Source organism: Netta rufina (genome assembly GCF_964035555.1).
Source record: "Netta rufina genome assembly, chromosome: 5".
Classification (NCBI taxonomy): Eukaryota; Metazoa; Chordata; class Aves; order Anseriformes; family Anatidae; genus Netta; species Netta rufina.
Window position 1 is genome coordinate 7,126,137 of NC_140128.1, and position 27,420 is coordinate 7,153,556.

General features: G+C 37.7%; 2 protein-coding genes across 2 annotated transcripts in view; one reads left to right on the top strand and one right to left on the bottom strand.

Moving 5' to 3' along the window:
• CCDC73 (coiled-coil domain containing 73) overlaps nucleotides 1-12,400 on the top strand; it is a gene marked incomplete at both ends in the record, with an annotated part of 54,370 nt that extends 41,970 nt beyond the window's left edge. Inside the window, 5 exons of the mRNA XM_084287248.1 lie at nucleotides 1,574-1,606; nucleotides 3,131-3,287; nucleotides 4,484-6,037; nucleotides 8,835-8,968; nucleotides 12,194-12,400. Of these exons, the coding sequence (XP_084143374.1) occupies nucleotides 1,574-1,606; nucleotides 3,131-3,287; nucleotides 4,484-6,037; nucleotides 8,835-8,968; nucleotides 12,194-12,400 (2,085 nt within the window). The remainder of the gene's footprint in view (nucleotides 1-1,573; nucleotides 1,607-3,130; nucleotides 3,288-4,483; nucleotides 6,038-8,834; nucleotides 8,969-12,193) is intronic.
• Nucleotides 12,401-13,195: 795 nt separating this feature from the next.
• Nucleotides 13,196-26,566, bottom strand: EIF3M (eukaryotic translation initiation factor 3 subunit M). Its single transcript, XM_084288372.1, has 11 exons — nucleotides 26,435-26,566; nucleotides 26,142-26,274; nucleotides 24,938-25,076; nucleotides 24,503-24,626; nucleotides 23,884-23,978; nucleotides 19,345-19,428; nucleotides 17,894-17,993; nucleotides 17,387-17,468; nucleotides 14,492-14,635; nucleotides 13,891-13,951; nucleotides 13,196-13,467 (listed from the first exon to the last, which is right to left on the bottom strand). Exons 1-11 carry the CDS (start codon nucleotides 26,474-26,476, stop codon nucleotides 13,347-13,349), a joined length of 1,125 nt encoding a protein of 374 aa, XP_084144498.1. The 5' UTR covers nucleotides 26,477-26,566; the 3' UTR covers nucleotides 13,196-13,346.
• Between the last annotated feature and the right edge of the window lie 854 nt (nucleotides 26,567-27,420).

A 27,420-nucleotide genomic window follows, 5' to 3' on the forward strand; every position in this document is an offset into this window, starting at 1 on the left:
TAAGAAGCTGTTCTTCTGTGTTGAGTATAATCTGTTGTTCGGTTGAGCATTGACTATATCTCTTTTCCATTCATTTTTACATTCAGATAATGGTTTATCCTTCACAGAAGGGAAAACTCATTTTGAATATCTCTGATTTTTGCTTTTAGTGTTAGGAAGACACTGGGTAGAAACTTATTGATGTTTTTTCAGAACTAGGCTGTGAAATGACAGTGAAAAAACAACCAAAAAAAAAAAAAAGGATTTAGAAGAACAAAAGAATTTCTTCACGATACATGCATGCTATGTTTATAGCACACATCCATACATACACACGTAAACATACACACATCTGGTGTGTGCTTAATAATGCAATGGAAATAAGACTTGACATGAGTACTCATCATGCAATAGCTGTATGAATTCTACAAGGTATAATGTAGAATTACAGGGGGGAGTTGTGTAACTTTGAAAAATCTTGTATTTCATTTTAATTCAAAGAAAAAAAAATATTTTTAAGATGCAGAAACAAAGCACGCTGTCAGCCATTTATGAGAAACTGTACTTGTGCTTACTGAGAAAATCCCATGTGTTTTAAGGTCGATAAGCCTGAAGCATGTGCTTAAAAATGGTGAAAACAAATAGAGGTGTCATCTAAATATGTATCTTTACCTATCTTACAGTGAATTGCCATACCGCTTTGTGTGGTAAGATTGTAAGATTTCAAAAGCTTGACGGGTTAGGTGGAGTAAAATCCACAGTCGAACACTGTCGAGAAATTAGAGGATATGCAGCAGATTGTATTGGTCATTCTAATTTGTACTATTTCATTTTGTATTAGTAATGAGGTAGTGTCTCATATAACATAAAAGGGCAGCATTGTCGTTATGTTTAGATAGTGTTGGTTATGGTTTAGATGAAGCAAGCATTGCAAGAAAATAAAAACTGTATTTGTTTTTACACCCAGTACCATCTGAAGTCCCTGTGATTATTTGCGGGGCATGAAATTTAGCATGTATGTAAACTTAATACAAATCACCTGTGGAACAGGAATTAAGCAAAAACCTTCTTTTAAAGAAAACTACGAAGTCAGACCTCATTTCAGAGACAAATTCATACCTGAATAATTACACCCATGTTGGCTTATGCATTGCAATTTAGTTAAACTAAATGTGAAGCATGGTAAAGTTAAATATAACTTGTAATGCAGTTGTGTACCACTATAGAACAGGACTACACCGAGCAGCAGGCTATTCATATTATTGTGCTTGCAATACATACTGGGAGAGCTGGTTTTGAGAAAGCTTAGAATTTCATACCATGAAATATGTTGTTGAGGGAAAGGTCGTCTTAGGTTAGATGTACGTTGTGTAGATGTATTTTACTATCTTACAGGGAGAGAGAAATAAAATCCAGATTTGGAAGTTTCGATATTTAGGCTTCATAGTTTAGGCATCTTACACATTATTTTTGAAAGGATGAACAGGTGTTTGAAGTTCACGGAAACTAGGTGTAGTCAGCCTTTCAGAAAATCTGGAGAGGAATCATGCAGTTTTTCTCCCTTTCTAAGAATGTTTTATTAGGTTTGTTTCAGATCCATTCAACAGTTCAGCCCATACCAACAAATGGGGTAGGTTCTATTGCAGTAGGTCTATACCTGTACAAAATGAAGTTATGTGGGGTTGTTTTTGTTTCTGTCTAAAGAAACAGCTCTTAGAAGCAGGAGGGTATGAAGGGACTATGGCTTTTATGAAAGAAAAAGTAAGTTTCTAGTATTTGTATTTGAAAAGAAAAGCTTTAAAATGTGATGCCAAGGCTGCACGTAACCAAGAAGTAGAATCAGCTAATTAAAAGATTAAAAAAACAAAAAAGATTTAATATTTATGATTTCAAGTTAGTCTTTACAGGGGAGATGATTTACCCCACCCCTACCCAAAAAGAGGAAAAAAATCAGACAAATTGAAGGTGGAATATTTGGCAAAGAAATCTGATTTCAGTTCCTCTCCATTTGCCATGACTCCTCCCTTCCCCAAATCAGCAAAGCTGGGAGCGTCAGGATGTTTCTGTGACCTGTAGAAAATCGTTTCCTGCAGATTTGTATTGTACATCATCTACTACCACACCACTGCAATAATCCTATTTTTCACCACTGCCTATGCACCTCCCCACATTTTACAATACACTTTGTCCTCCCCAGAGATCTGATGCAACACATAGCTCTTGTAACTCCCTCCCACATCCCAGCCTTCCTTCTGCAACACCTCCAGCCACCCAAGTATCTTCAGCTTCTTCTCTTGTCTTTTATGGACTAAGCAGTGCCCCTGCTCCCTCCCACAGCTACCTACTTTTATCTGAGCCAGCATGTGCTCCTGCCTTCAGCTGTCAAGAACAGAACAGATAAATGATGCCTTGTCTTTTCCCTTTTTTTTTTTTTTTTTTTTTTTGTGTGTGTGTGTGTGTGTGTGGAGGGAGGGAAGAAGGAGGGCTAGGCAAGTGGATGGATTGGTTTTTTTTTGTTTAGGGTGTTTCTTCAGTTCAGCTTCCAGTTGTCGCAGAACTTTATGGAATTTAACATCTTTCAGGCTTCTACTCCTGTTGAGTTCGATTGTTCAGGTTCAAAATCCAGCTGGGAGGGAATGAGGAATGAGCAGTTTAATCGAGTGAAAATTCGTAAGACATACTTGCCTCTGAAACAGTTAAAAATCCCAGGTGGTTTGTTAGAAGAAGAAAAAAGCGTTAATGTGTGTATGCATGTGTTTGAATGTAATTAGCAATTATGCAGGTTTTTTCCACATGTAATTACTGAGCAGGTCACTGATCTAGCCTGCAGACAGAGGGAGTAATCCAGTCAGAAGATGTTGAAAACATCTTCCTTCCTCTGAAAAACTCTGTCAATCAGTGTACTTTTTTTTTTTTTTTTTTTTTTCCTGTGGGCTGTAATATAGTAGGGCCTAATTTCTTTCCTGCTCTTCTAGGGTGCTGACCTGCCTTTTTTTTTTCTTCCCATTTACATTAACTTGGTGTATTTCAGGAGAATGGTCTTTGGCTTTCATCAGAATAGTGAAGGCTAATTCAGGTCTTGAATTTAAATTTAATCAGAGACTCTAGTAGTTTATTAAACTATTTGTAATTTTTTTCCCCCTTGTGCTAGAGTGGTCAAGAACCATCAAAATACAGTGAAATGCAGACTATTCAGAATGAAAACGAGAGTATGCAATCTATACTAAGACAAGACAGTATTCTTGGACATGAAGATGAAATTGAAGTAAAAAACTCCTTAAGCACTGAGGAATTACAGATAGAGCAAAGTAATAAGATTACCTGGATAGTAGAGATAAGTAATATTGTTGATAAAAGGATAACTATTTACATTACAGTATGTGATAAGAGAATGCTCGAGTCCTGAATCAAATATTTTTTCTACTAACAACCGTAAAATTCTTGGTGTCAGTAATGCTAATCTGTGATAAACTCACAAGGCTCTGAATGAAAATACAGTACTTCTGCTGGCTGCCCTGGGACATAAAGTTAGATCTGTGTATTGTCACTCCTCAAGCTGTTGCAATACCTTCTCCTGTATGCCAGTTCAGAAGTGAGTAAGGGTTAAGACGAACTATGTATTTAGAAGTGTATGAAAGCAAAAACAAGGAAGAACTTCCCTTTCCCATAAAACAATGAAAACGGGCACAAGACCGCTTGCCCTGCACATGAAAGTGAAAGTCTGTTCCTGGGGAATAATACTTTGATAAACACATAATACTTTCCTACCCAAAGTACTTTATAACTCCACTAAGTAATTTTTTTGAAGCCTAAAGAAAATGTACTTAAGTCTTTAATGCTTAGTTTCTAAAACTGTAGCAAAGGTAAGTGGAAATTTAAAAGATTATTGACTGTAAAATTATTGCTTTAAAGGATCAGTGCTCATAGCATCCAAGCGTATTTTTCAGAAAACACCTTTCTGATGTTGAAATGCTTTAGTTATTCCTCACTGGCTCACTGCCATCAAGTTGTAGGAGATTGCTTTTGGTACGAACATAGTTGCTTAATTGGGTTTGGCTTCTGTTTTGGTTTTTATTAGCTAGAAATGCCATTTCCAAAAACCAAAGACAAATAGTCACAGTAGTAGACCACTGACAAACTTTGTTAGACAAACATGGGTTGATTAAGCGTGTTATAGTTTCATATAACACCCTTTCAATAAGGCTGGCAAATACCAATTGGGAAATATTTCAATATATATTCAATATAATCCATGACTAAACTGTATGGAATGTTAATATATTTTCTATTTGAACAGGCTATAAATATTTTATAAATTACAATAATATTTGTCTTCAGCAATTTTTTGCTTTATTTGTATGTGTATTGAAATATTGCTCTAATGTAAGAAGAATCTGTATTGATACTAACCTTGAAACTATATTCGGAAGCTTTAAACTGTGAAAACATTGCTTTATTTAACCTCTTCATCATCTATTGCTAACTAGAGAATACACTTTAACAGATTTACAAGTTCCTGAAAACAGTTTTAAGGATGAAATTAATGTTGCTAGCCATTATGAAGAAAAGCAAAGGGAGGTTTCTCCCAGGAATACCCTCTGCACAGATACTGATTTAATTACCCAAGGACAGACCTCTGAAATACATGTCGCTGAGTGCAAAGAAGCAGAAAATCTAGGAACTACACATAGAATGCTACCGGAGGAAAGCAATGCGAATGTAGAACAAAAGCTACAGGACAGCACTGATCCAGTGGCAGCATGCCACACAGAAACAAGAAAGGTATTTTTAGACAGCACTGACACAGTTTTCTATGAGAAAAATGCGAGTCAAGACGCCCATTCTAGTAAGCAAGAATTGTGTAATACTACACATGAATCAATTTGTACTGAGGCAGACAAACAATCAAATACTGTAGAGCACAACAGTGTCCTTATGTCTGAAGCATCTGAAAAAGAGTCTGAAGCAGTTTCCTGCGTTGAGAAGAATGTTGTGTGTGAGCGAACGACCGATAATCATCAAGCGAAAGAATTCAATTTTGGCATCCTTCCTTATGCTAAGGAGAACTCTCAGACAGAATACCAGAAATGTAGCTTGCTGGACAGTGATAATTATGTAGGTAACATATTACATAGAACAGAAAAGATCTTGTTAAAGCTGAGTGGTTTACACAGAAATAAGTTTCCTTTTAAACAGACAGATGTAGATGCTGAAGAAAGAAATTACAATGACAAAGACAGAAACATGAACAGAAATAGTGCACTAAGGAGTACTGGGTTTCCAGCTACTGATGCTCAAAATACACCCTCTGTTTGTTGTAATAATGCAAGTGCCAGTGCTGCTGTAAAAGAACACAGTAGTAATATGCCTGTTACAGGTACTTCAAATTTATGCCCTGAAAAAGTAGACAGAGGAATAAATGTGGATGATACGCGCAGCAAACAAACTGAACAAAGCAGTACTGAGCAATCAGGAGGTGATACAAATACATGCACGCTGAATGCTGAAGCTGTATCTCCAGTAAAGGCTGCTGATCTTGAAATAACTGCTCATAAAGTCACAACAGATGGAATTAGTACAGAAAATTTTTTTCTATGTGAAAAACTTAATGATGATATTCAGACACAGTTCATCAAAAATGGACGTTCCCTGGAGATTAATGATAATTCAATAAATAATGCATTGTTAAAAGAGAAAAAAGGATCACTGCACAGTACAGTTCCAGGAAGGAAGTTTGCTGAGGGTCACCTGAAAGAATCATGCTCTTTACCCATGAGAACATCTGGAAATTTAGTAAATGTAAGTGGAAGGTCATCCTTTGATCTTTCAACTTCAGATAAAAAAGCTGAGAAAACTCCAGTATACTTCAGTTTTTTAGACCTTGGTTCTTGTTCAAGAGTAAATCAAATGAGAAGTCAAGTTACATGGACTTCAGCTGCCAAAGAACCTCCCATTTTGAAAGAGAAACTACCATGCCTAGTGGAAAACAGAAAGGTTATTTCAAAAGCACAATGTCAGAGTCCCGATGAAAATGTTGCCAAGAGAGAAAAAGGACTAGGTAAGAAAAAAGTATGCTTTGAAGTATGTATTGACTAGATTAAAAAAAAAAAAATAATAATAATAATAACCAAAATGTGTTTTTTTTCCTGCATTTAAGTAGTGTAGCATTAGAAAACATGTTGTCATTTTTGTGGAAAAACAAACAAACAAACAAAAAACACACACACACACACACAAAACCTGATTGATGAAAGATAACCTGAGAAATCTAATAGTATAAATGCAGCTAAGTAGCTTTTTTTTTTTATTTAATCAATTTAAATCAATTGATTAAATCAACTTTTCTCCTGTTTCCTTAGTGAAAGAAAAGCAGTGTAATGGAATTTTATAGGCATTTGTAGCCCTAATGTGGTGTGTATTTATATACTTTATTGTGCATCTTCAGTTCAGATGGACACTCAGAACCATCTGAATGTGTGAAAGATTATTCTCTGAAGCTTTGTAAATCACACTAGGCTGTTGGGAGTTCTCGATGAGGTTTTTCATCTTTTGTTGTTGGCACTTGGTGATTACTTGCTGAGCAATATTTTGCCTTCATAAAAATAAACATTTTATTCCACATTTATACATCATTACTAAAATGCAGGAAGAACTATATTTTAGATTTGTTTTGCAATAAGATTAGTGCTATTACTCCTGTATTTATTTACTAAAAATGCCATTTTAAAACTCAATCTCTTACCAAAGTAATAAAAACATTTCTATATCCACAGCAAAAAGGACTTCAAAATGTTTGTAGATATTCCTCTACTTCAGTAACTGGACAGAGTAAAAGGTATTTTAAGCACTGCCTTCCTTTCTCAAAATAAAGCTTATACGTGAATTCTATTCTGAACACGTATATGCTGTAAGCTTAAAAAAAACAGATAATCTGTTATCCTCTGGAACAAATTAAAGCCCTACTTTATTGAAAAATGGCATTTTGGTTGCTTAGATGTTTTCCAAAAGAGCTAGGCCTGCAGTGTAGGGTGTTTGTATCTATTTCAGGTTTTGCTGATGTAGTGTTTTGTACTTCGCCCCTTCAGTGTGTGAACAGAATGGAAGCCAACCCCTTGGTTTTGCAGACAGTGGCAGTGAGATGGAAAACTATCAGTTTGGTTTCCTAATATTGTTCACGTATTATGATTTGAAGTTTATAGGTGATTTTGTTTCTGTAGTTGGTCTCTTGCATGTGTTTATTTCTATACACACGGTTATTTGAAGCTCAGTTTCAGATGAGCCTCTGTCACTAAAATGAAAGTAGCAAGGTAGCAGAATCCTGGTCTCAGATGGCACGTTATTATTTCATTAACGTGAATTTCAGTAGCAGTTTCAAGAAAAATGCACAGTTGTAATATTCTTTCTGGATCTTCTCTGGAAGAAAGGATTGCACTATTTGAAGTTCTTCCATGCATTGTTTCTTCTTTTCTTGCCAGACACCTTTTTGTATGCAAAGTAGAGTAATTCTAAGAAGTGAGTCTGACAAGTTCATCCAAAGGAGCCAGCAGGGATTTGAATATGACTCTAATACCACAAATGAGTTGCCTAGTGACCAGTACAGTCACCAGACCTCTTTAATTCTGGCAAAACTTCCCAGCTGAGGATCTTGGGCTGTGTTCCAGATCTGCCTCTCCCTCTCATCATACTGCCTAATTTATATAGGTCCCTACTTCTGCTTGCTGGCCTCTCTGAATCCTGCGCCTCTTGGAGAGTAGAAAATCTTACTGACAGGGCACCTAAGAATTAATTGTTGTGCTACACTTGGCACTGCAATTCCCAATATATGTTGTGTATTTTTTCAAAATATTTTCCCAGATGGGAAGAGCATTGGAATTCTGTAAGCCTGTCAGAGGGAATTCCTTCTATGGCCTAACCAAAATGCAAAATCTGCTATTTATACAACAGTTCTGGTTGCAGGGAGCAGCTATGCCGTACTGAGCAGAGAAATGAATAGGGAATGGTCAGAATCTTCCTGGGAAGACACTGAAAAAGAAATCAAACACAAATCCCAAACCCTTTTTCTCTATTCCCACCTGCTTCTGCTCCTGTTAATCCTCCCCCTCCTAAAAAAAAGAAAAAAGAAAAAAAAATAAATCTGTTCTTAATCAACTATATTGCACAGACTTGAGGTAAAATATATTTTTATAGCTAAGTAATGATTTTACTAATATACCAGTAATTGATGGGCATCTGTGTAGTGACAAAACAGCTTCTGTTTGCATTATGAGTGATTTTGGTACGTGTATGTTTTCATCCTGCAGGTAGTTTGGTGGTGGTTTCAACAGAATCTGCTGGTAGTACATAAAGCCTCCGCCGGACTGGAGCCTTATGCTCTGCTACATTTCATCTACTTATCTGTCCTTTTTACCTTTAGTAGATAACTATAGCCTGATTTCATGAAATCAGGTGTATCTATTTACTAGAAGACTCCTTATCTAAAAGATGTTTTGTGTCTGTCTAAACACCTTTGCATTTAGAATATCTTTATTTCAAGTCATCCTGTAATATGATGTCGGGATGGCAGTAATTATGTATCTTATTATCATCATCAGAAAGTGGGGGCCTTTATAGATGTGCTGTTTGAGAAAAGGCATCTTCAGTTAGAATATTAAGTATACATACACACACAAGTATGTGAAATTAAAAAAAAAATAAAAAAGTAAAAGCCTGCAACAGAGGTTTGGTGAATTAAGGCAAAAAATACTTGAGTGGTATGTCTTTTTTTAAGATCAGAGGTAAACCAGAAATTTAGTTGCTTTACAATTAGTGCCTAGAGACTAAATTGCAGTTGTTACCATTTCCTTTTTGTCAATCAGGTTCTATCAGTTCTAACAGAGCTGCCGACACTTTGAGTACCTCTAGTATCCACCGAGACCCCCAGGGAGACCCTAGTGAGGAATGGAATGCTACAGCAAAGACTTTTTATGATTCTTCTTTTCCCACAGAACACGTAAGTCAATTAAAAATATTGCGGACCAGACCTCAGTGAGCTAATTCCACAGATATTTGTACAACTGTACGCATCTGGATACTTTAAGTCTGAGTCAATCTCCAAAATAATATCAAAAGGGCAGCAAGGCACCATTTTTCACAATTAAGGTTGATAGAAAGCAGCAGGAAAAAGTCGCAGCATATGAATCAAACAGATGCTAACCAGCCTGTTTGGGAGGGGAAGAAGTGGGTAGTTCGTTGTGTACCTTAATAAAAATCACCACCTAAAGTAGTAAAAGTAGGAGTTTAAATAAAAGGGGGGGGGGGGGGGGGAGGGAGGGAAGTATCATGTAGAAGTATAAAGACATTTTTTCCTTTATTACTTGGTAGGAATATCTTATTTAAAAAAATCAGCTAAAAATTCAGCATACCTACAAATGAGACCCTATCAGTTTATTCCACGACAGCAGTTACGTAATGCCATATTTTATGTTATCTTACTGATTAGCACGACATTATACAAATGTGTGAAAGTGGATAATTAAAAAGAAAGCTGTTCTTTCCCACTTAGACAAGTTTGTTCGGAGTGATGCTACCAATGGCTCACACTGCGCGTTTAGATCTGTTAAACTCTCCTACTCTGTGTGGAGCTTGAACAGCTTTAATTGCTGTATTAGGGCTTGACCTAATACTAAACATAACATTCAAGAGTGATACAATTAACTTACAACTGCAATTGACTTTCCTCTCCAGAAGAGGTTCTAGAACAGTTTCTCAGGTAGTTACAGCTGCCTCTTCTGGGTGAGGTTTGAGATTAGGGCATATAGTGTTTTCAGATGACAAAATTCACAGAATCACAGAATTGTAGGGGTTGGAAGGGACCTCGAGAGATCAGAGGGTCCAACACCCCTGCCAAAGCAGGCTCCCTAGAGCAGGCTGCCCAGGTAGGCGTCCAGATGGGCCTTGAATATCTCCACAGAAGGAGACTCCACAACCTCCCTGGGCAGCCTGTTCCAGTTGGCTGACTTCAGGAGACTGAATCGGTTCTCTTTAGTGCTACTAGCATTCATGTTCTCTGAAATTAAGAAGTGTAAAGGCTCAACTTTCCCAATAAGACTACATTTGGGAATGACAATGAGGTGGATTTTTCAGAGAATACCAAACATTATGGTGATACTTACTACGTCTCCTGCTTTTTCTCGTTGAGGTGGAGCCAGGAACTGATCAGTGAAAGTTCTTGCTCAGGAATTAAAACTCTTGCTCTTCCTTGCTTGTTTCTCCCTCACTCTCAACTGAGAACTTTTGGAAAGGAGTAGACTGAAGTTCCTAATTTACAGCTAGTAAGAAGTTGTATTTCATTTTCTGATTGTGGTCATTTTCTTTTTGTCATCTACAAGTTAAAGCTCTTATGTACAGGCTAAGTAAAAGCTGAGACGGACAAGAACAGTTTCTTGCTGATTTAACCTTAGATTAGACTTGAAGTCTCAGCCTGTGATATTGCAGCCTGCTCCTTTCTTTGTCTGTTGGTGCTGTTCTAGCACCTCCTTTTCTTAAATTTGTCATTCTATTTGACTGATATGGAAAAGCTTTGGGGAGATTAAACATAGGCTCAGCAGTCATTTTTGTTGCTCAGCTGAGTTGTTCTGACTGTACATTCATCGCTAGAGCAGACTTGTACCTTCTTCCATTTGGGTAACTCCATTTAACCAAACCACAACACTAAACCAATAAAAAATAAAAAGAAATGCTACAGATGTATTTGAAATTCTAGTAAAAATATGAAGAACTGTTTCAAGTTTTAATCTGCGTATGCCCGAGCCCCAAGGTAAGGATGAACAAGAGAGCTGAGCTCAGTTTACACACAAGTCATTAACCATGTAGCCCTGCTATTCAGCAATATAAGTTTTTATGCATCTGCCATGGTATTTAAGAGAACCTTCCATATTCTTCAGCATGGGCAGTAAGATGCATTATATTTTACTTGTATTTCATGGTGAAAATGCTGAGGATTTTTAGTTTGACATTGATTTTTTTCTAATATTAGTCTGTGACAATGGGGTTTATATATACAGGTTACCTAGCTGCAATTACTTCTCCAAAGAGGTCTAAATGTTTGGTGTCTTCAGTAAAATCCTAGTAAAATGGCATGGCTTTATTTCATTGGCAATATGACATGTGTAAGACTTAGACGTTTATTTTCTCTTGGATAGTTTAGCACAGATGCAGCTCCATGTGTAGGGAGCTGCAGGGGCTGTAGATGCAGTCCCATGTGCATTTTGACCAGTGATTTGCAGTGAAGTATCATCTATTTCTGTGTGAGGCCTTGGAGAGAAGAGAATGGGAGAGTGTACGTGTACAGCAGTGGAATTAACAGGTTGGATGTTCCTTCCTCATTGAAACAGAGATTAGTCATTGCTGAACCAAGTAGCAGAACCAAAAGCACGGCAATAACATTGTAGGTGCAACAGGTTAACTGAACAATTTGCATTGTTTACTGTTAGTGTTTCAAACTTAAAGAAATGCTTGTGTGCTAGGGAAGGAAAACTTACTAATTATTAGCTTACCTAATGATATGCTGTCCCACTACACATCTTCCTGCCTTAATTTTCCTTTTCTTTAATGGAAATAGATATGTACGAAGTTAAAGACAGGTTTGCTAAAACCTAGGACCATGGCTTACAATTGATTGGGGCATGATTGCACTGCTTCCCTACTCTGTGGTCATGTGCCTGATCAGGGTATATACGAAATACTGATGAAATACTAACTAAAACTATTCGGAGAACAAGATCTTCAACGTACAAAGGCACCTGGTTGCAGACCTCACTGCAAATAATGGTGTTCACTTTCTAATCTGTAAAGCTAAGCAGAAAGGGAGTTAACACTATAAACCTCATGATTTTGGGTTTTGTTAATCAAGTGACTGCATAGCAATGGAAATGTCAATTGCAACATTAAACTGTTTAATTGAACTATTTATTTTGCTAGTCTGCATTCTAGGGCAGGATTGTCTTTTTTAAATAAGACTCTTCTGTACTAAGACTTATGTTAAGCTTTGGTTTATAAAAAGTATATTAAGCCTTCAAGATTAAAGCTGAAATATGCATTTCAAATAAAACTTTTTGCAATTGACTCATTTTTCTGTTCACATTTCCTTGTCAAATTTTGCTAACATTAAGCATACAATCTGAACCTTTGTACCTGACTTCTTTGGTTATTAACTGCTACATTTTTATTCTGTCAGGTGAAAGAAGGATTTACTGCTTCACATGAGCAGAAGTCTTCTCAGGTAACTGTAATTCCAGCAAAAAGCAAAAGAATGCTTGGAGATGAAGGCAGCTGTTCTACTCATAATTCTAACATACAAAATCAAATACAAGAAATTGAGAAATTCCTCCAGTTGGAGAGACTTTGTTCATCAAGAAAAAGAAAACACGAAGACAGAGAATAAAGAACAGTGGCAGCAGCTACAAGTATGTATGTGTCTGTTAGGCACAGATAAATCACTCGCATAAACCAGAGTGGTAAAGGTATTCCTATAGAATATGGTATGTATTCATTGTGCTTTCATGTTCAATACAAAGTATAGATCTCTTCTGTTTAAAAATGGTGGAATTCCTACTAAAAGTTAGTTCTGTTTCTGCAGTCAACTGCATGTAACTTGTTACAGGTTTTGCCTGAAGTTAAAAGTTCACAAGTTTTAATAAACCTGTAAGTAATATTAAACTATTGCTTAACATTCCTCTCTTTCTTGTTCTGAAGAACTTTTGACTGAAATAATTCAATCTGGTTTCTTTCTTAGACTGCTCACTCAGTTTTCAAACAACCCACTGCAACTGTTTCAAAATACAATGGCTCCTCCTATAAACATTTATAATAACTTAGAACTACTCTAAGTGGCAGATGAAGAAAATCATCTGTTTACCTCTACTACAGAATTATTTAAATATTGTCTAAATAATACCTCTTTCAGCACTAAAGCATCAGGTATGATTCAAAGATATGGCAGCAGATATTGCTTCGTAGTTTCACTTTTAACTCATTCATGTTTTTCTTCCTTTAGGGCATGAGGGAAACTCTCGTTTCACATTATTTACACACACTTTTTTCTGATTACCCTCCCTTCATTTCCCCACCTCTTGCCAAAGAAAGATCCTCATATTATGAACTTAAATAACAATAACAAAAGAAACCGCTATTGCTAATGTTATATATTGTTAATTATAGAATAAAAATCAACAGAAGATACTCTCCCTTGTTAGCTTTATTGCCTTTTTTTGGTTTCAATTTAAAATATTTAGCTTCTATAAACCAATTGCATACATTTTAGAAGTGTTCACAAATTGTCAAAATTTTTAATAAAAATTATCTGTAGTAAGACATTTCTAGGTCATTTTTTAAGTGTCTGAGAGACTGAGGAGACTGTTTTTCACTTGATTCAAATTTTGTTTCCAGGTGTTTAGAGTGTCATACAGTTGCTGCCATTGCTGCTTTCCAAAGGTCCGATGTGTGCTGTGACTAGAGAAGTAAAACAAAATTAGAAGATGATTATTAGATGTCATGCTCACCTAGCAATTCTTTGATAGCATTACTTTGCTCTCATACATGAATAGGGAAATTTTATTTTTTGTATACAAAGGGCTGCACTTTATCAGCTACAGAAATCTGTAGCCTTCCCAAATATTTAAAGCAACAACAGTCATTAGTATTCTTGTCACTATTAGGTCATTAAATGAAATGTGCTGGAAAATAGGACTCTTTCATTAAATAAGCTAATCACATTCAGTCTGAGCTTTAATAAAATTATGATAAATAGCAACTATTTAACTACCAGCAACTGATAGGAACAATACCTTGCTTCTAGTTAAAATATTCTACAACTGTAAGTGAAATAATTAGAACACACTAAGTTCCACAAAATGCTATGAAGAATTGTCTTACCTGACAACTACTTTTCTCTGTGTCTGATCTATTTTGCAGTATACCATCTTTGTCTTTACAGCTGCAAAAAAAGCAATGCTGTTTTGAACAGTATTTTCAAGATAGCATTAAGGTATTAAATTGCATAAAACCTCTTTGTAATTGGATCAATACAACTTGAAAAAAAACAGTTAATATTTTTCACTGATTTTTTTTTTTGTCCAATAGGCAGAAAAGCAAAATGATGTAACAAGATGAAGGTCATACGTGTATCTTCACTGTTTGATGCCAATCTATTAAAGCAATATCCTGCATAGTTTTATAAACTTCTCTCCCCTACAAACACATCCTGTTTTAATGACAGCAAACAGAACCAGATGACGAATCTGCAAACAATTTATTAGTTCTATAAAGAATTATCTGAAATATATCTATCAACAAAGGGAAAAGTCACTCATAGAAGTGTCAGCAGTTGTGCATGTCTTTAAACACAAAATTTTACAGATATTTATCTTAGAACAGAAATGTAAAAGTATTTCTCTGCATATTTAACACCAGCCTTGAAGACTATAAAAGGTATGGTTCATTAGCATTGTGTAAAGTGCTTTGTTACAGTTCTTACCATCAATAACAAATGCTTCTACATCATCAGCTCCAATCTGAAGTTCCTGTTGCATTGTGTCAAATGATATTTCTTTGTTCTCTACAGCCATCCCCATGAAAGTAAGTAGCCTCATTTTTGCCATATTCTGTTCATGTAACAAGCCTATGTAGAAGTATAGATAACCAGGAAGAACATCACCGTAACAGAAATTTAGATGGAAAGAGTACAAGTGATAAAAGTTTTTTTTTTTTCAGTTGCATCATTTGGAAGAATAGCAGCACAAAAACAAATGAAAAATAACTGGCGATGTCAAAGCCTTCCTACAGCACCACTCATTTTAATTTGATTGCTTAAAAAAGAAACACCCAACAACTCTGTAGTGGCTTATCAACACAACATTTTTCTCCCATAAACACATAGACACTGAATAACTTTATACCAGAGTATAAAAGCACTGAGTGGCATCTAGGGTGCCAAAAGTGTGATCTTCAAGTGCATATGAACAGATAGTAGAAGTTGTTCATCTGTTACATGATAGTATGAATAGTAGCACAAGAAACTGAACCTTGCACATCTACATCAGAACCTGTTTTACTGAAAAAGTTTAGGTAAACAGAGTTAAGACACATGGATGAGCCAAGGCATTTCTTAATTAAGTTCTCTGAGGCACCAACTAAGATTTGCTGGAAGTTTCTTTAAAATGAACAGCAATTGTTTTGTTTTGGAATGATGTTATAAGCACTTACATTGCTTCAGTAAATATTTAAGTTTGGAATTTATAACATCCGTACTCTAATAGGAAAGCACATTAATAGAGGACATCATGTTGTGTTAATTAGCTGTAATTATGATGCAGGCTCCCTATTTGGCACCAATTCAACAAAAATGTGATCACCATAATTCATATAAATGAGGAGCATCAGAAACTATACCTAACTGGGTTTAATGGAAATCTACAAGCATCGAAAAAATCAATTAGCACACATTAACCCTAATTAACAAATGCAAATGAGATGCTGATTAACTTTCTGAAGAAGACTGCTGATAATACCAGATTAAATGTGGACATGTTAGGGCGATCCAGTTGACACAGATAATGCTACTGCTGGCCTAAGTTGTCAGCATTAATAAAACAACAAATTGTAACAAACTGATGCCACCTGTAGGAGCCTTCACTGCACAGCTTTCATAGACATTTTAATTGGCCCTGATCCAGAAAAAGAGCATCGTTTGAAATATTTATTTTGGGGGGAATAGATCTAGGTGTTTTAAAGAATATTGGAATGTCTCATCAATTAATTGTGTTGTTGTTTTCCGTACCAAATTGCTATTGTTTTTAAAAGGCATAACTGGAAGAAGTAAACCAAGTTCCTAGCACTCAGGTCTGAACTGCCTCAGAATCTCTACCTTGGCCTCTAGCATCTCTAGATCTCTCAGAATCTCTGCCTTGAAGACATTCAAAATGTCCTGAGTATACCATAAAGGAGGTGAGAAATCAAGGTAAGTTTAAGTAAGGCTGTATTTCAAAAACAGTTACACTGGTATCTAAGGATTTCACCAGAATAATGTGAATATCAGATATATTTAAAATACAGACTGTATATTCACAGAAGTAAACCTAGATACAAGAAGGCAATGCAAAATAAATCATGACTGTTGCACGACATACATTTGCTACCCCATGTGTAACTTATATTGCATACATTTTAATTATTAAATACATTTTCAGCAAATAACAAGCCATTTCAACACACAAAAATAAGTACAATACAAAAAATATTTTCCCCTAAGAAAGAAAAGTGTAAAATATTCCCACAACTCATGTTCAAATAAAAAGACAAAAGACATGCTTATCCCGTATACACATTTACAAACTACCAGAAACTTGCTGCTAATTTTATCCACCAAAAAGTCATTGTTTGCATCATTTTAATACCTAAAGTACCAGCATTTTAAAGCTCTGAAGGTAATTATTCTCAGAATTATACCACACTCCATTAAACAAAATAATGCATGTGTTAGAAGGCTGCACTAAACTTGGTTTTAGCAAAACCGTGCCTTTCTTCAAATGCATTCAGTTAGTGTTCAAATGTCATTTCAAAATCAAAGTTATAAAAAAAAAAAATCAGATTTTTATGGAAACATTTATTCATTACCAATATGTCAAAACCTTAATGCAGTAATAAAAAAATCTGCATCATTGAGCAATTTCTGCATTGTCACTGACCCCTGTCCTAAAAAGCTGGAATATAAAAAACGTAATTTTAATGCATGCAATAGCTTATGAACCAGTGCTCCTTTGAAACAGTCAATTACACATCAACGGGGGAGTGTCAAAGTGTTAATTACTACTCCTTTTTTCCACAGTGTGTAAATAAAGAGGGTGCTGACATTAACATTCCATCACATTGCTTCATGTGATGAAACAAATTAACTGGGACAGACTGTGGCTTGCTAGGTCTAATGCATCAGCGCACGCGTGCACGCACACACTGTACTTTGCATGTTTTACCTTACCATTCAGGAAAAGTATTTGCTGTTGTAAACTTACTGATCATAAAAAAGATTTATACCAGCTGCTGTTTTTGTTGGAAAACTGTAATCTCTGACCTAGCCTAGGGTAGCAATGTGTTACAAATTCGCCCCCAAAAGGATTACATGAAAAGAAGTTAGGAGAAAATAGTCATCTTCCAAACCCCTCTAATGCTTGTCCTACTATAAGAAGCCATAGTTTTCAGATGGTCCTTTTCTGAACCAGCAGGACTCTACAAACTCTAATCCAGTGTTTAAAAAAAAAAAAAATCCCATTAAAATTCTCTGGCTTCAGTATTTCTGTTGAAACTGAAACAGTTTGTGGGTTCTATTATCTTAAACCATGTAAACAGTCAGAAACATAATGATTTGAAAACTTACCAAGGGAGTCAATGAAGTCTTTGTTGTTCTGATAAAACTTGACATAGGATGCTAGTTTCGCACTTACAAAAATTGTCAAAAGCTAGAAAACAAGCATATGAACAGTTTAAACATTTTGTTTCCCTTCTTGAGGGCTGCACGGATAGATATATAAACACCACTTTACTATTAAACTGAAAAACAAATGCAAAAAGAAAGTTAAAATTCTGGCTGCTGCCACCAGTCAAGGGCAACCCATGCTGTGCTTTCTTTTCTCAGACCTGAAAGGTAGTTTTGCCACAAGAACTCATGAAAAGACAGGATTTGTAACTCTGATGCTTCTAAAGGGGAATGTTCTATTATCCACGCTACATTTTACATGTAACATTTTTAAAAAAATTTAAAAGCGAAAAAAAAAGTACATTGCAGATTGCCAACAGACAACTACTTTAATGAATTTCCAAAGAAACCAGTAAAGGAGGCACTCAATAGGTATCAAACCAACTTGCTAAAATCAAAGTTACTTACATCGTGAATAAGTTCTCCTTCCAAAAATTTGACTGGTTTTAAGGCAAGAAGATGATCAAAGAGAAAGGTATTTGGATCCTTCAATGCTCGCACAATGCATCTAGTTAGAAAAGGAGATTTTACTTTGTTTTTTTTACAACAATACACATTTTTATGATTAAATGCAATTCAATTTGTTTTTCTTGATTTTCTAGGAAATATTCTGTGGTTTTCAACTATTCTTAAATATAAGGCGTATCACATTCCTAGGTAACTTTAATCTTCGTTTAACAGAAAAACAAACAAACAAACAAACAGGAACTGTTAGTACTTTGCCCAATATCACAAATAAAATTTGCCAGGTGGTAAGGCTACAGATCAACCTTCTGTTTCCATATATGCATTTGTTTCCAGCCAGATCTTCATTCCTTGTGGTATTTTTACTGTTCTCCTAAAACTTCATAGAATTAAGTCGTTTAGGAAGATTAATTATACTTGGAACATGTGACACAAAGCAGAGAAACCTTCAGTACCAAACACTGCAAGACCTATGATTTATCAGTTGCAGCTCCAGACTATAAACACTCCTAAAGTGTTTCTAGAACTCTAGATGAAAGCTTTTGTTCGGCAGCACATTAGAAGGTTGTCAGTGCTACACTAGCACCAATGGCCTAGACCATGACCCTACCACATAACATGCATCCAGAAGAACCTAGTCTGCACAGAGGCAGCGCTGTAGCAAACCCAGACTACACACGTTCTTTCAGAGGTAAAAAGGCCTCAGTGGTAGCCATTCAAGTTTTCATTTACTTATGGAGACACTCTAATTTTCAAAATGAGTCATTTCATCTTCCTGCTGCTCAAGTGTAAGCTATTACACACCCAGAATATCTACATGACTTATTAAATATCTAATTCCTAAGAGTAATAACGACAGACAGAACATGAAAATAAGCTTTTACACATTTTGTCCTGTGGGGAAAGTAAATTAAGAATCATCTTCACTCCCAGCATGTCCACCAAGTAATTTTATTTCTGTGCAGTTCACATCCTTAGTCCTCGCTCATAGCAAAGAGCAAGAATTTATTTTCAATAGAAAGTGCCATTTGAAAAAAAAGTATTTAAGTTAGATAATCAAATAATCAGTGAGGAATTGACATCTTTTCAGATTTTTTTAAACTTTTGATAACAGAGTTGATGTAAACAACCTTCTTAGCAAGGCTGCTCTTTCTCAGCGGTGAGCACAAGTATGCCTGCACACTTTTGCAGTGGAGTAAACCTGACAGCCTGGAACCAAGCTAACCTACCGCAGGCTGCACAGATAAACTTATCAAGTCAGCTATGCTATAGAAAAAAGGCCATGGGAGGGCCCTTGCCTGCCAGGATGTGCAATATTCTTTAATAGTAAGGCAATCAACGTAATTCAGCAATTTAGAAAAAGCCACGTAAGGGAACTAGGAAGTCAGTACTACCTGTGAGCATCAACTCTAGCCTGGGAAGCGTTGTCCTCTGTGTAACTCCCCAATAGCTCCACCATTACTTTTGCTGCAGTGTCGCTATGAAAGAAAAACAAAGTTAACTCAGGATTGCTGGGGAAAAAAAAGTTCAAACAAGACACTCAAATATTTGATTAATTCCATTAAGATGTTACAGGTCAAATTAAGTTACACTTGAAAAGATGTAGATGATCCATTTTAATTCTAGTGGAGAGAACAAATTAACTAGATGTATTCTTTCAATTCTTGTTCTACAAAATGTTTATCTTCACCCTTCATTTCATTCTCTTAAATTGATAAATTACCTGCTGGTTATGGAAAAAGCTCTCTGAGCTAGGAACAGCTTTATATGGTTCACTAGAATGCTCTTCTCATGCACATCTGGATTTAATCATTGCAGAATAAGTAGCACTGCAAAGTTTATTTCAGATGTAAAATGGCATATCTTAAAGAATATTTATGGTCAGAAAAGTGACTGTGTAAAAGCTCCCTTTTCTTCGTTCACAGATTCTCTCCAAGTATTCAGAGCGAGAGCTGCTCATTTCATTGATGAAGTTACACAGCCAGCAATTAGATTGTCTTAGGCTGCTGCAAAGGAAGCAGCTTCCAACACTGGTTTGACAGACAGCTTTTAGAAAAAGCATTCATTTGAAGAAAACTGAGTAAATCCACAGTCTTGTCTGCCCTGATGATTTCTTTAAATAGCTCCTTGACATTGCTGCAAACCAGCTCCAAGACAGATACTGTAATTTTAACTGACTTTGATTTATTTTCAAGCAGTGCTTCTCACCACTATTGAGAACACTAACTTCTCATGCTTTTTCACAAAATTTTCAGCAAAAAACACATGCAGTGAATATAGACAGACTGGCAAGTGTTCTGCTGCTTTTCTGCACATATACTTGGGGTCCCCTTTAGACAGAAATACTTTCTCAGTAAGGCTGGATATCACTGTGAGTTATAATGTAAAGCTGAACTCTTCCCTGAAAGTAACTGAACTCCAGATAAAGCAACCTTGCCTATACAAGCTACAGTGAAGAAAATTAACTGTATTCCAGCCAAAACCTGTACACAAGTGTGGCCTGATAGACTTACACAATTTTCCATGCTGATATGGGTTTATCCTATGTAGCAGCACAAGCTAGCATGGTTTTTATAGTCCAAAGACTACGTTCACATGGATATTAATTTTACAACCCTCAGTATTACTATTTGGCAATTTCTCTATAGGGTGAGGTTTTGTGCTCCTAGAAAATTCGGCAGATATCATTTATGTGCAGTGCAAAGCATGGGAAACAAACAGTATCATATATAATCTGGATGTCCACTGAGTAAAAAGACAGTTTGTACCAAAGGCAGAGAAGTTTTACAGGTGCCAGCCATTATTCCCAAATGGTTTTGAACAGAAACTTTGACCAAAATATTTAAGATTCTGCCATTAAAGAGGTTGGCCTATGCTTTGTTGCAGCAACTGATACTGATGTGTAGAACTGATAGCTTTGTATCAGTGAAATTGAACACAGACAGTTTTACACATGCAAGAAATATTTGCATGTGTGTCAGTCTACAACAGTCCGATTTCTCCACTAGTGAAGCCTTATCAATGCTCAATAATTAGCGAAGACAAAGAACCATTTTAATATAGGACTTGCACTATAGAGGGATTCAAACAAAGAGGCTCAGCTGATGTTCTATTCGACCTAACAATATAAGTCCCCACATTTAATATAAATTTTCTATTTTTGTACTTATATACTTCAAACTATGTTAGATTTCTGGAACATTCCTCCTCTTCTCCCTCCCTTGGTAGCAAAAGTTAAAACTCTGTTTTTCACTCACTTCAAATGAAATCTGCAATTCCTCCCTCCCTTTTTTGAAGGGGGAGAAGCAGCATATTGTATTTCTAGGAAATATCAGAATGCTACAAGACAATCACTCCCAAACTTCCTGTGCTAGAGCCTTGTAAGCCTCAGCAAATACACCAGAATTCTTCTATTCCTTTTATTATTTCATCTTACTCTACTCAGTGTCAGACTAGTAATATAAATTAGGGTGTTTAAGGCAGTGATACAGATCATCATTTCACCAAAGCTCATTGCTAAGCATGGATTTCACTTAAGATTTAAGTGTGAACGCTTTTCTAGCAAGACAGCTAAATAACCAGACTTGCCAGACCTGTCTGAATGTAAACTTGGACAAGACTCACCCCAGTCTGAATCCTGCCAGGTCAATGGCAGGAAAACTGCAAAACTTCACTTGCACCTGGAAAACAGGTTGCGTTACCTTGCAGTTTCATACCAACACAGCTAGGAAAATGCTGCATATTAAAGCTGAGGCACAAAACTATTACAGAACCTTTATGACAAGGATCATAAGTAGCAGCGAAAGTAACTAATCTCCTGCAAAGTTCAGCTACCAAATACAGATCCCAGAAACAAGCCACCGCAGCCATCTGTTCTCCAGCCACCACCACCAATTTTTCTTCAGTTGATCATGGGAAAGATAAGAATCCTTCTTCAAAGAGATCAAGATGATTTTGATCATCACTAAGAAGAAACTTCAACCAGAAAGTGACTGGAAAAGATTTAACAAAACAAGCTTTCACTTATCACTGCAGGAAAAGGAACAACAAACTTAACATCTGTGTATCTACTTTTCACAAGCTGTTCACTACTGAGCTATCCACTGGAGAAAGTCTATTAGGTCTGGAAAGCCATCTTTTCTGCCACATAAAACAAACCAAAAAACCCAATCCCATTGCTTTCAACAATGTGGGTTTTTTCCTTTATTATAAATCAACGTGGTAACTGAGGTAGGGTTTTTCTTGCTTATTTTTCAGTTCCCCCTTATCTTCCCAAACTGCTAGGTAGAGCAACATTCCTGCGTGCAAAAGCTGGAATGCTGCTGTGAGTTTCCCATACTACGGCAAATACTGCCCACTGATCCAGGAGAATGAACCAGGTCAAAGGTGCTAGGGTCACTTCTTGTTTTCTTTCCTGGAGAGAAATATAAGTGCTCTGAAAAACTGCTCAGTTCAGTGCAAAGCTCACTGCAACAGATGGTAAGGACACTGAGTGCAGGAGTAATATATCACAGAGTTAGTGAAAGTTTTTAAATGCCTAATTTAAAAAATGTCACCTATTATTGGTGAGCAGTGTTGTGTTTTTATTAATGAAATCTGGCAGTTAACTACAAAGTAACTTTGGTAGCAAGGTTACTAGTAGCACTGAAAACAAAAGTTACGAGTTTAATCCACAGATTTGATAACAAGACTACCTAAAAATAGTTAGCTATTAAGTATGGAAATTAAACTAGTTAAAACCTCTCAGTAAACCAAGCGTTTAGAGTACGAGCATTACGGAATACCAGCATATTTCTAAAATAAACTAAGTGCTGTGCCACATACAAGATCTGATTAATATTTTTGAAATCTCATAAAATACTATCAGTACAAAAGCATTTTAATGTTAGCGACAGGAAATCGCAGTAACATAACTCACAGGGTAACTACTCCATTAATCATCCCTAAATGGAGGTGAGGTAAAAGCGATCCGGCTATGCTGACACAGCATTTCCAGGCTACAATTTCACCAGGCCCAAATAAGCTAACTCTCCTGCCAGAAGAAACTTTCCTCCTACTACGACAGCTCCACACATGCCTTTTTTTTCAGCAAGTCACCTCCCTAGTGCAATCCACGTACAGTTGCACACACACTGGTTCCAGTACATGGAGGGACAGGACAGGAACAGGTCTGCAGCAATACAACGCTATGCAAGCATACGAAAAGCTGCTTCCCCCCCCAAATTACAGTGAAGTCAATTTAGATAGGCTGAAACAGCTGTGGAACTACATGCTGAAACCACTTCTAAGTACCAGCCCATCTCAACAGCCCTGGCCAAAGCACTCGATACACTATATCAGGTACTTGAGATAAACTGATGACAGCTCTCGGTTAAGACTTACGCTAATTAACAGGCTCGGTACGCACAGCATTATTTTGCATGCCAGAAGACACTGGTCTGCCAAGTCTGTTAGATCAAAGATACCTCTTAGGATCCAGGAAAATGATTTAAAATGGTCGAGCAGGTATTCTGCGGACATTAATTTTGATGACTAGTGGAAAGCTTTGTCCTAAAGGTAATGTTTATACAGAAGACCGATCCTGTTAACTGTGATTGATAAGCCTCCCAACATCATTAAGAGATAGCACTACCATGCACTAAAATGTCAAAAGTGCAATTAAATAATAAACTTGGCACAACATTACAATGCTTGAAGATTAGTATTTATAGAAAGGAATAGTTTTATTTTGGGAGTCTATGGTTTGTAGCTAATTCACTACTAACTTCAAAAACTGGTTTAATGCAACAATGCTTATAAAAACAGAAAAAAGGGGGTACCTTAGGACTGAATTATCAGTACAGGTTCATTTTAAAATGCCACGAAAAACACTTCTACTAAAAATCACTTGCAATAGATTGATTTAAGATGCAGTTGTTACTTGTTTTTTATACCTCTTTTTGCAGTCTACTAGGACGTCATACAGCAGTCTCAGAAGAGTATGCTTTTTCTCTGTGCTGAGATTCCAGTCAGAAATCCATTTTCGGACCTAAGGAGAATACAAGTGAAAAGAAAGCATTGGAAAAAAGGTAACAACAAACTGCAAATACTCCTAATTTACTCTCAGGCAGAAAAGGATTCAAGAGATCTTTCACAGAGATTTCTCTTGTGGGTCCTCTGTCTCTCAGGCTCCCCATGCAGCGCCTGGAAGCTTTCCCATGACAAGGCCAGATGTCTGTGCTCTCTGTGTGATTCCAATACATTCTGATTCCAGAGGAAGGGACAAGAACTTGCTGCCCCAATTCCTGATCAAAGCTTCTCACTTTCATTACAAGAATCGGACACATCTAACTATGCTCAGCATCAGAGATGGAAAATAAACAGCACCTTGATTTAGATTCTGGACACAGACCTTTAAAAGGTAAGAAGTCACGTTCTACATGTCTTATTTCAGTAGTGTCTAGCAATTTACAGCAGGGAAAAATGGCCTGTATCAACTGTGACTAATACTCAGTGAGATGCAACACTGTTAATACAATGGCTGTAACTTGATGCACCACCATAATTAATTACCTGATCTAGTTCAGTTGGAATGTACTGGATGGCACCGCACGAGGAGGCCACTTTAAGAAGGCTGCAGTATACCGTGTATCTCACGGGAGTGTTCTTATCCATGCCATGGAAGAGATTGCTCAGTCTAAACCACAAACAAACAACAAACAATTGAGTTTAAAAGGTTTAGAGAATCTTCACTGGAGCGCAGAATAAGTTTCTGTCCAGATGCATGGTAGCACACACAAAGCACCTGGCAACACCTTAAGTCCATGAAGAATTGTAACAGCATTCAGTTTTATAACAGGTCGCGGCAGAGAAGCCAAAAATTCTGTGCTTCCTGCAACAGACACCCCACACTTTCATTTCCAGAGACACACGAAACAATCCATTCTCTTTAGAGGAAGGATTACTTTGCAAGACACCATTATCTCAGCTTCTCTGTGGAATACTTACAGCTGCAGTCTGAGAGATGGGCGCTCTCCTTCCCGAAATTTTACTAGTTTCTCACACAGGCTTTCAATCAATGCTTCCTGTTTGTCAGGTTCCAGGATAAGAAGCAAAGAAACTACACTGTTCATTACACTCTCAACATCTGCACAAAACAAAATACACAGCTGTTTAAAATTGCCAGCAGCAACCATCATCAATAGCTATTTTGTGCTGTAGAGTTCCTTCTGCTGGGAACACTTATTTAGCATTGGCATGAACTGTAAGGGATAAGATGCCAACATAACCAATGTGGATATTCATCAGAATGTTCAAGAGATTTGGTTCAAGAGATCAAGAGATGTGGTCTCTTATTAACACGTCTCAATTTAAAACAAGAATTTACACTGCCAGGTAAAAACAGAATTTGGCATTTGGCATCTGACTTGCTTCAAATTCTCTGTTCACCCAGAAGAGAAGGCAGGGGAGCTTCAGGTTTTGGCCTTTAAAAAAAGCAGTGGGTTTCCCCTGCACATCTAGAAAACTGTTTTAAAGCAAGGATCCTAACCTATTGCTCAGTGCAAGGGAAACCCAAACCACAGGAAAAGTGCTCAGAAGAACAAAGCACATGCAGAGGCCTCTGTGGCCTGTTTCAAGTACGGCATTACATGCTGCACAAATAGAGGTATTCTGCTCACAGCCTGCCCAGGTATCAGTTACAGAAAGTGTAACAACAAAAAAATTCAACGCACATGGCAAATATGTGTTTCTCTTAATGACACCTGAACATCAGACAGCACTGCGGTAAGGTTCCCCAATATTTCATACTCATTTGCCTACAGTTAAGAGGTAAAATGAAAGATAATTGTATGTATTCCTCAGATAAACCCTACATTCTTTCAAACACTTATTATCAATAATCAGCAATCATTTTTACAGGTAGAAGTTCTAGATGGAACTTTGTATCAGCACAGAAAGATCATTTCGGGCTCCTGCAGTATCAGTGTCACTAACCCATAGCAGTGTGGATTCTAAGGATTTATATCCTAGCTCAAAACCAGTACTGACTGCTGAGAGACCCCAGTGTTTCCAGACAATATTAACCAACTAATGCTCAGGCCTTAATACTTCTAGTTACAGGCGTCTACAGTCTTGTTTTTTATTGCTATATTTGCCACACAGCACCACAGCCATTAAAGCAAGACCCGCGGCGGTTATCAGGGGAGCACACCTTTGTCGTCCTCCTTCAGGCACACGTCGCAAGCCTCGATGATCTGCGCCAGGTCGACGTGGAGCCCGCCTTCGTTGTTCTCCTCGGAGATCTCGGCGCCTTTGCCCTTCAGGTAGGCGCGCAGCTCGGCGGCCTGCCACAAACACACGCACACACACAGAGCGCTGGCTGCGAGCAGGCCCAGCCCCTCACACCCCCCCTCCGCCGCACCGGGCGCTCGGGGACGGAGCCGGCGCGGCCCCCCCGGCGATCCCCAGCTCCCCCCGGTGATCCCCGGCTCCCCCCGGCCGCACCTGGTCCTCCTCCGTGATGTCGATGAAGGCGGGCACGCTCATGGCGCCGCTGCTGCTGCTGCCGCCGCCGGCACGGAAGGGAAGGGAAGGGAAAGGAAGGAGCGGGGCCTGCCGGGGCCCCACCGCTTCCGCTTCCCCACACGGCGAGGGAAGGGGAGGGCGGGAGGAGCCGCCGCGCGCCGCCCCTTCCCGCCCGCACCGACCGTTGGGGCTGAGGCGCTGCCTGAGGGGCTCTGTCAGCGTCCCCCTGATGGAGCGGGGCTGCCCTGCTGCTACCCCTGTGTCTCCAACTCGCTGGCATGCGCCTAGTGTTTAATAGTCATTTAAAAATATAGTCAAACGCTATGCGCCTAGTGTTTAATAGGCATTTAAAAAAAGCCCTTAGTCGCAACTGCCTGCCTTAAAACATTTCCAAAGACTTGTTAACTAAGAGGTGGGCAATTCCTACTGCAAAAGGTTCGCAGGTGGCCTCTCGTTGCTACGTAAGAGTCCTGCTAAAAAGTACTTACGGAGATTTTCGTTACTCTAAAAAACATCGAGTCATTCAGGATTCAGATAGCCTCGTATTGCTACGTAACGGTACTGCTAAAAAGTACTTACGGAGCTTTTCGTTGCTCTAAAAACCATTGAACCACTGAAATGCTCCTTCAGAGAAATAGCACCTGACAACCAGGAATGGAGTGCTGAAGCACCAGGAAAAAAGCTCTGAACTGATCTCTCCATTAAAGCCGGGGTTGCAGCTCAGGCGCTGTGTTTGGCGTTGTTTGCACTAGAACGTGTGAACTGCCTTCCTGAGACAGCGTTTCGTAAAGCCTGGTCCCCGATGTAAAATAACCAGATGAGATATAGTGCGCCGGGGCTGGAGGTGGTGTTTTATGCTTCAAGAGTTTAAATAAATAATCTGCAGTATGCAAAAAGTTAGGTGGTTATTGGTCATACCACTGTGTGCTAAGGCCATTTGGCAAAGAGGGACTTGGCTGTTAGTG

Coding starts and splice junctions, on each gene's coding strand:
- EIF3M (XM_084288372.1), bottom strand. CDS start 26,476: ATGAGCGTGCCCGCCTTCATCGACATCACGGAGGAGGACCAG. Junction 23,979..24,502: donor TTCCAACTGAACTAGATCAG/GTAATTAATTAT, acceptor TATTCTCCTTAG/GTCCGAAAATGGATTTCTGA. Junction 17,469..17,893: donor AAGGAGAACTTATTCACGAT/GTAAGTAACTTT, acceptor CTTGTTTTCTAG/CTTTTGACAATTTTTGTAAG.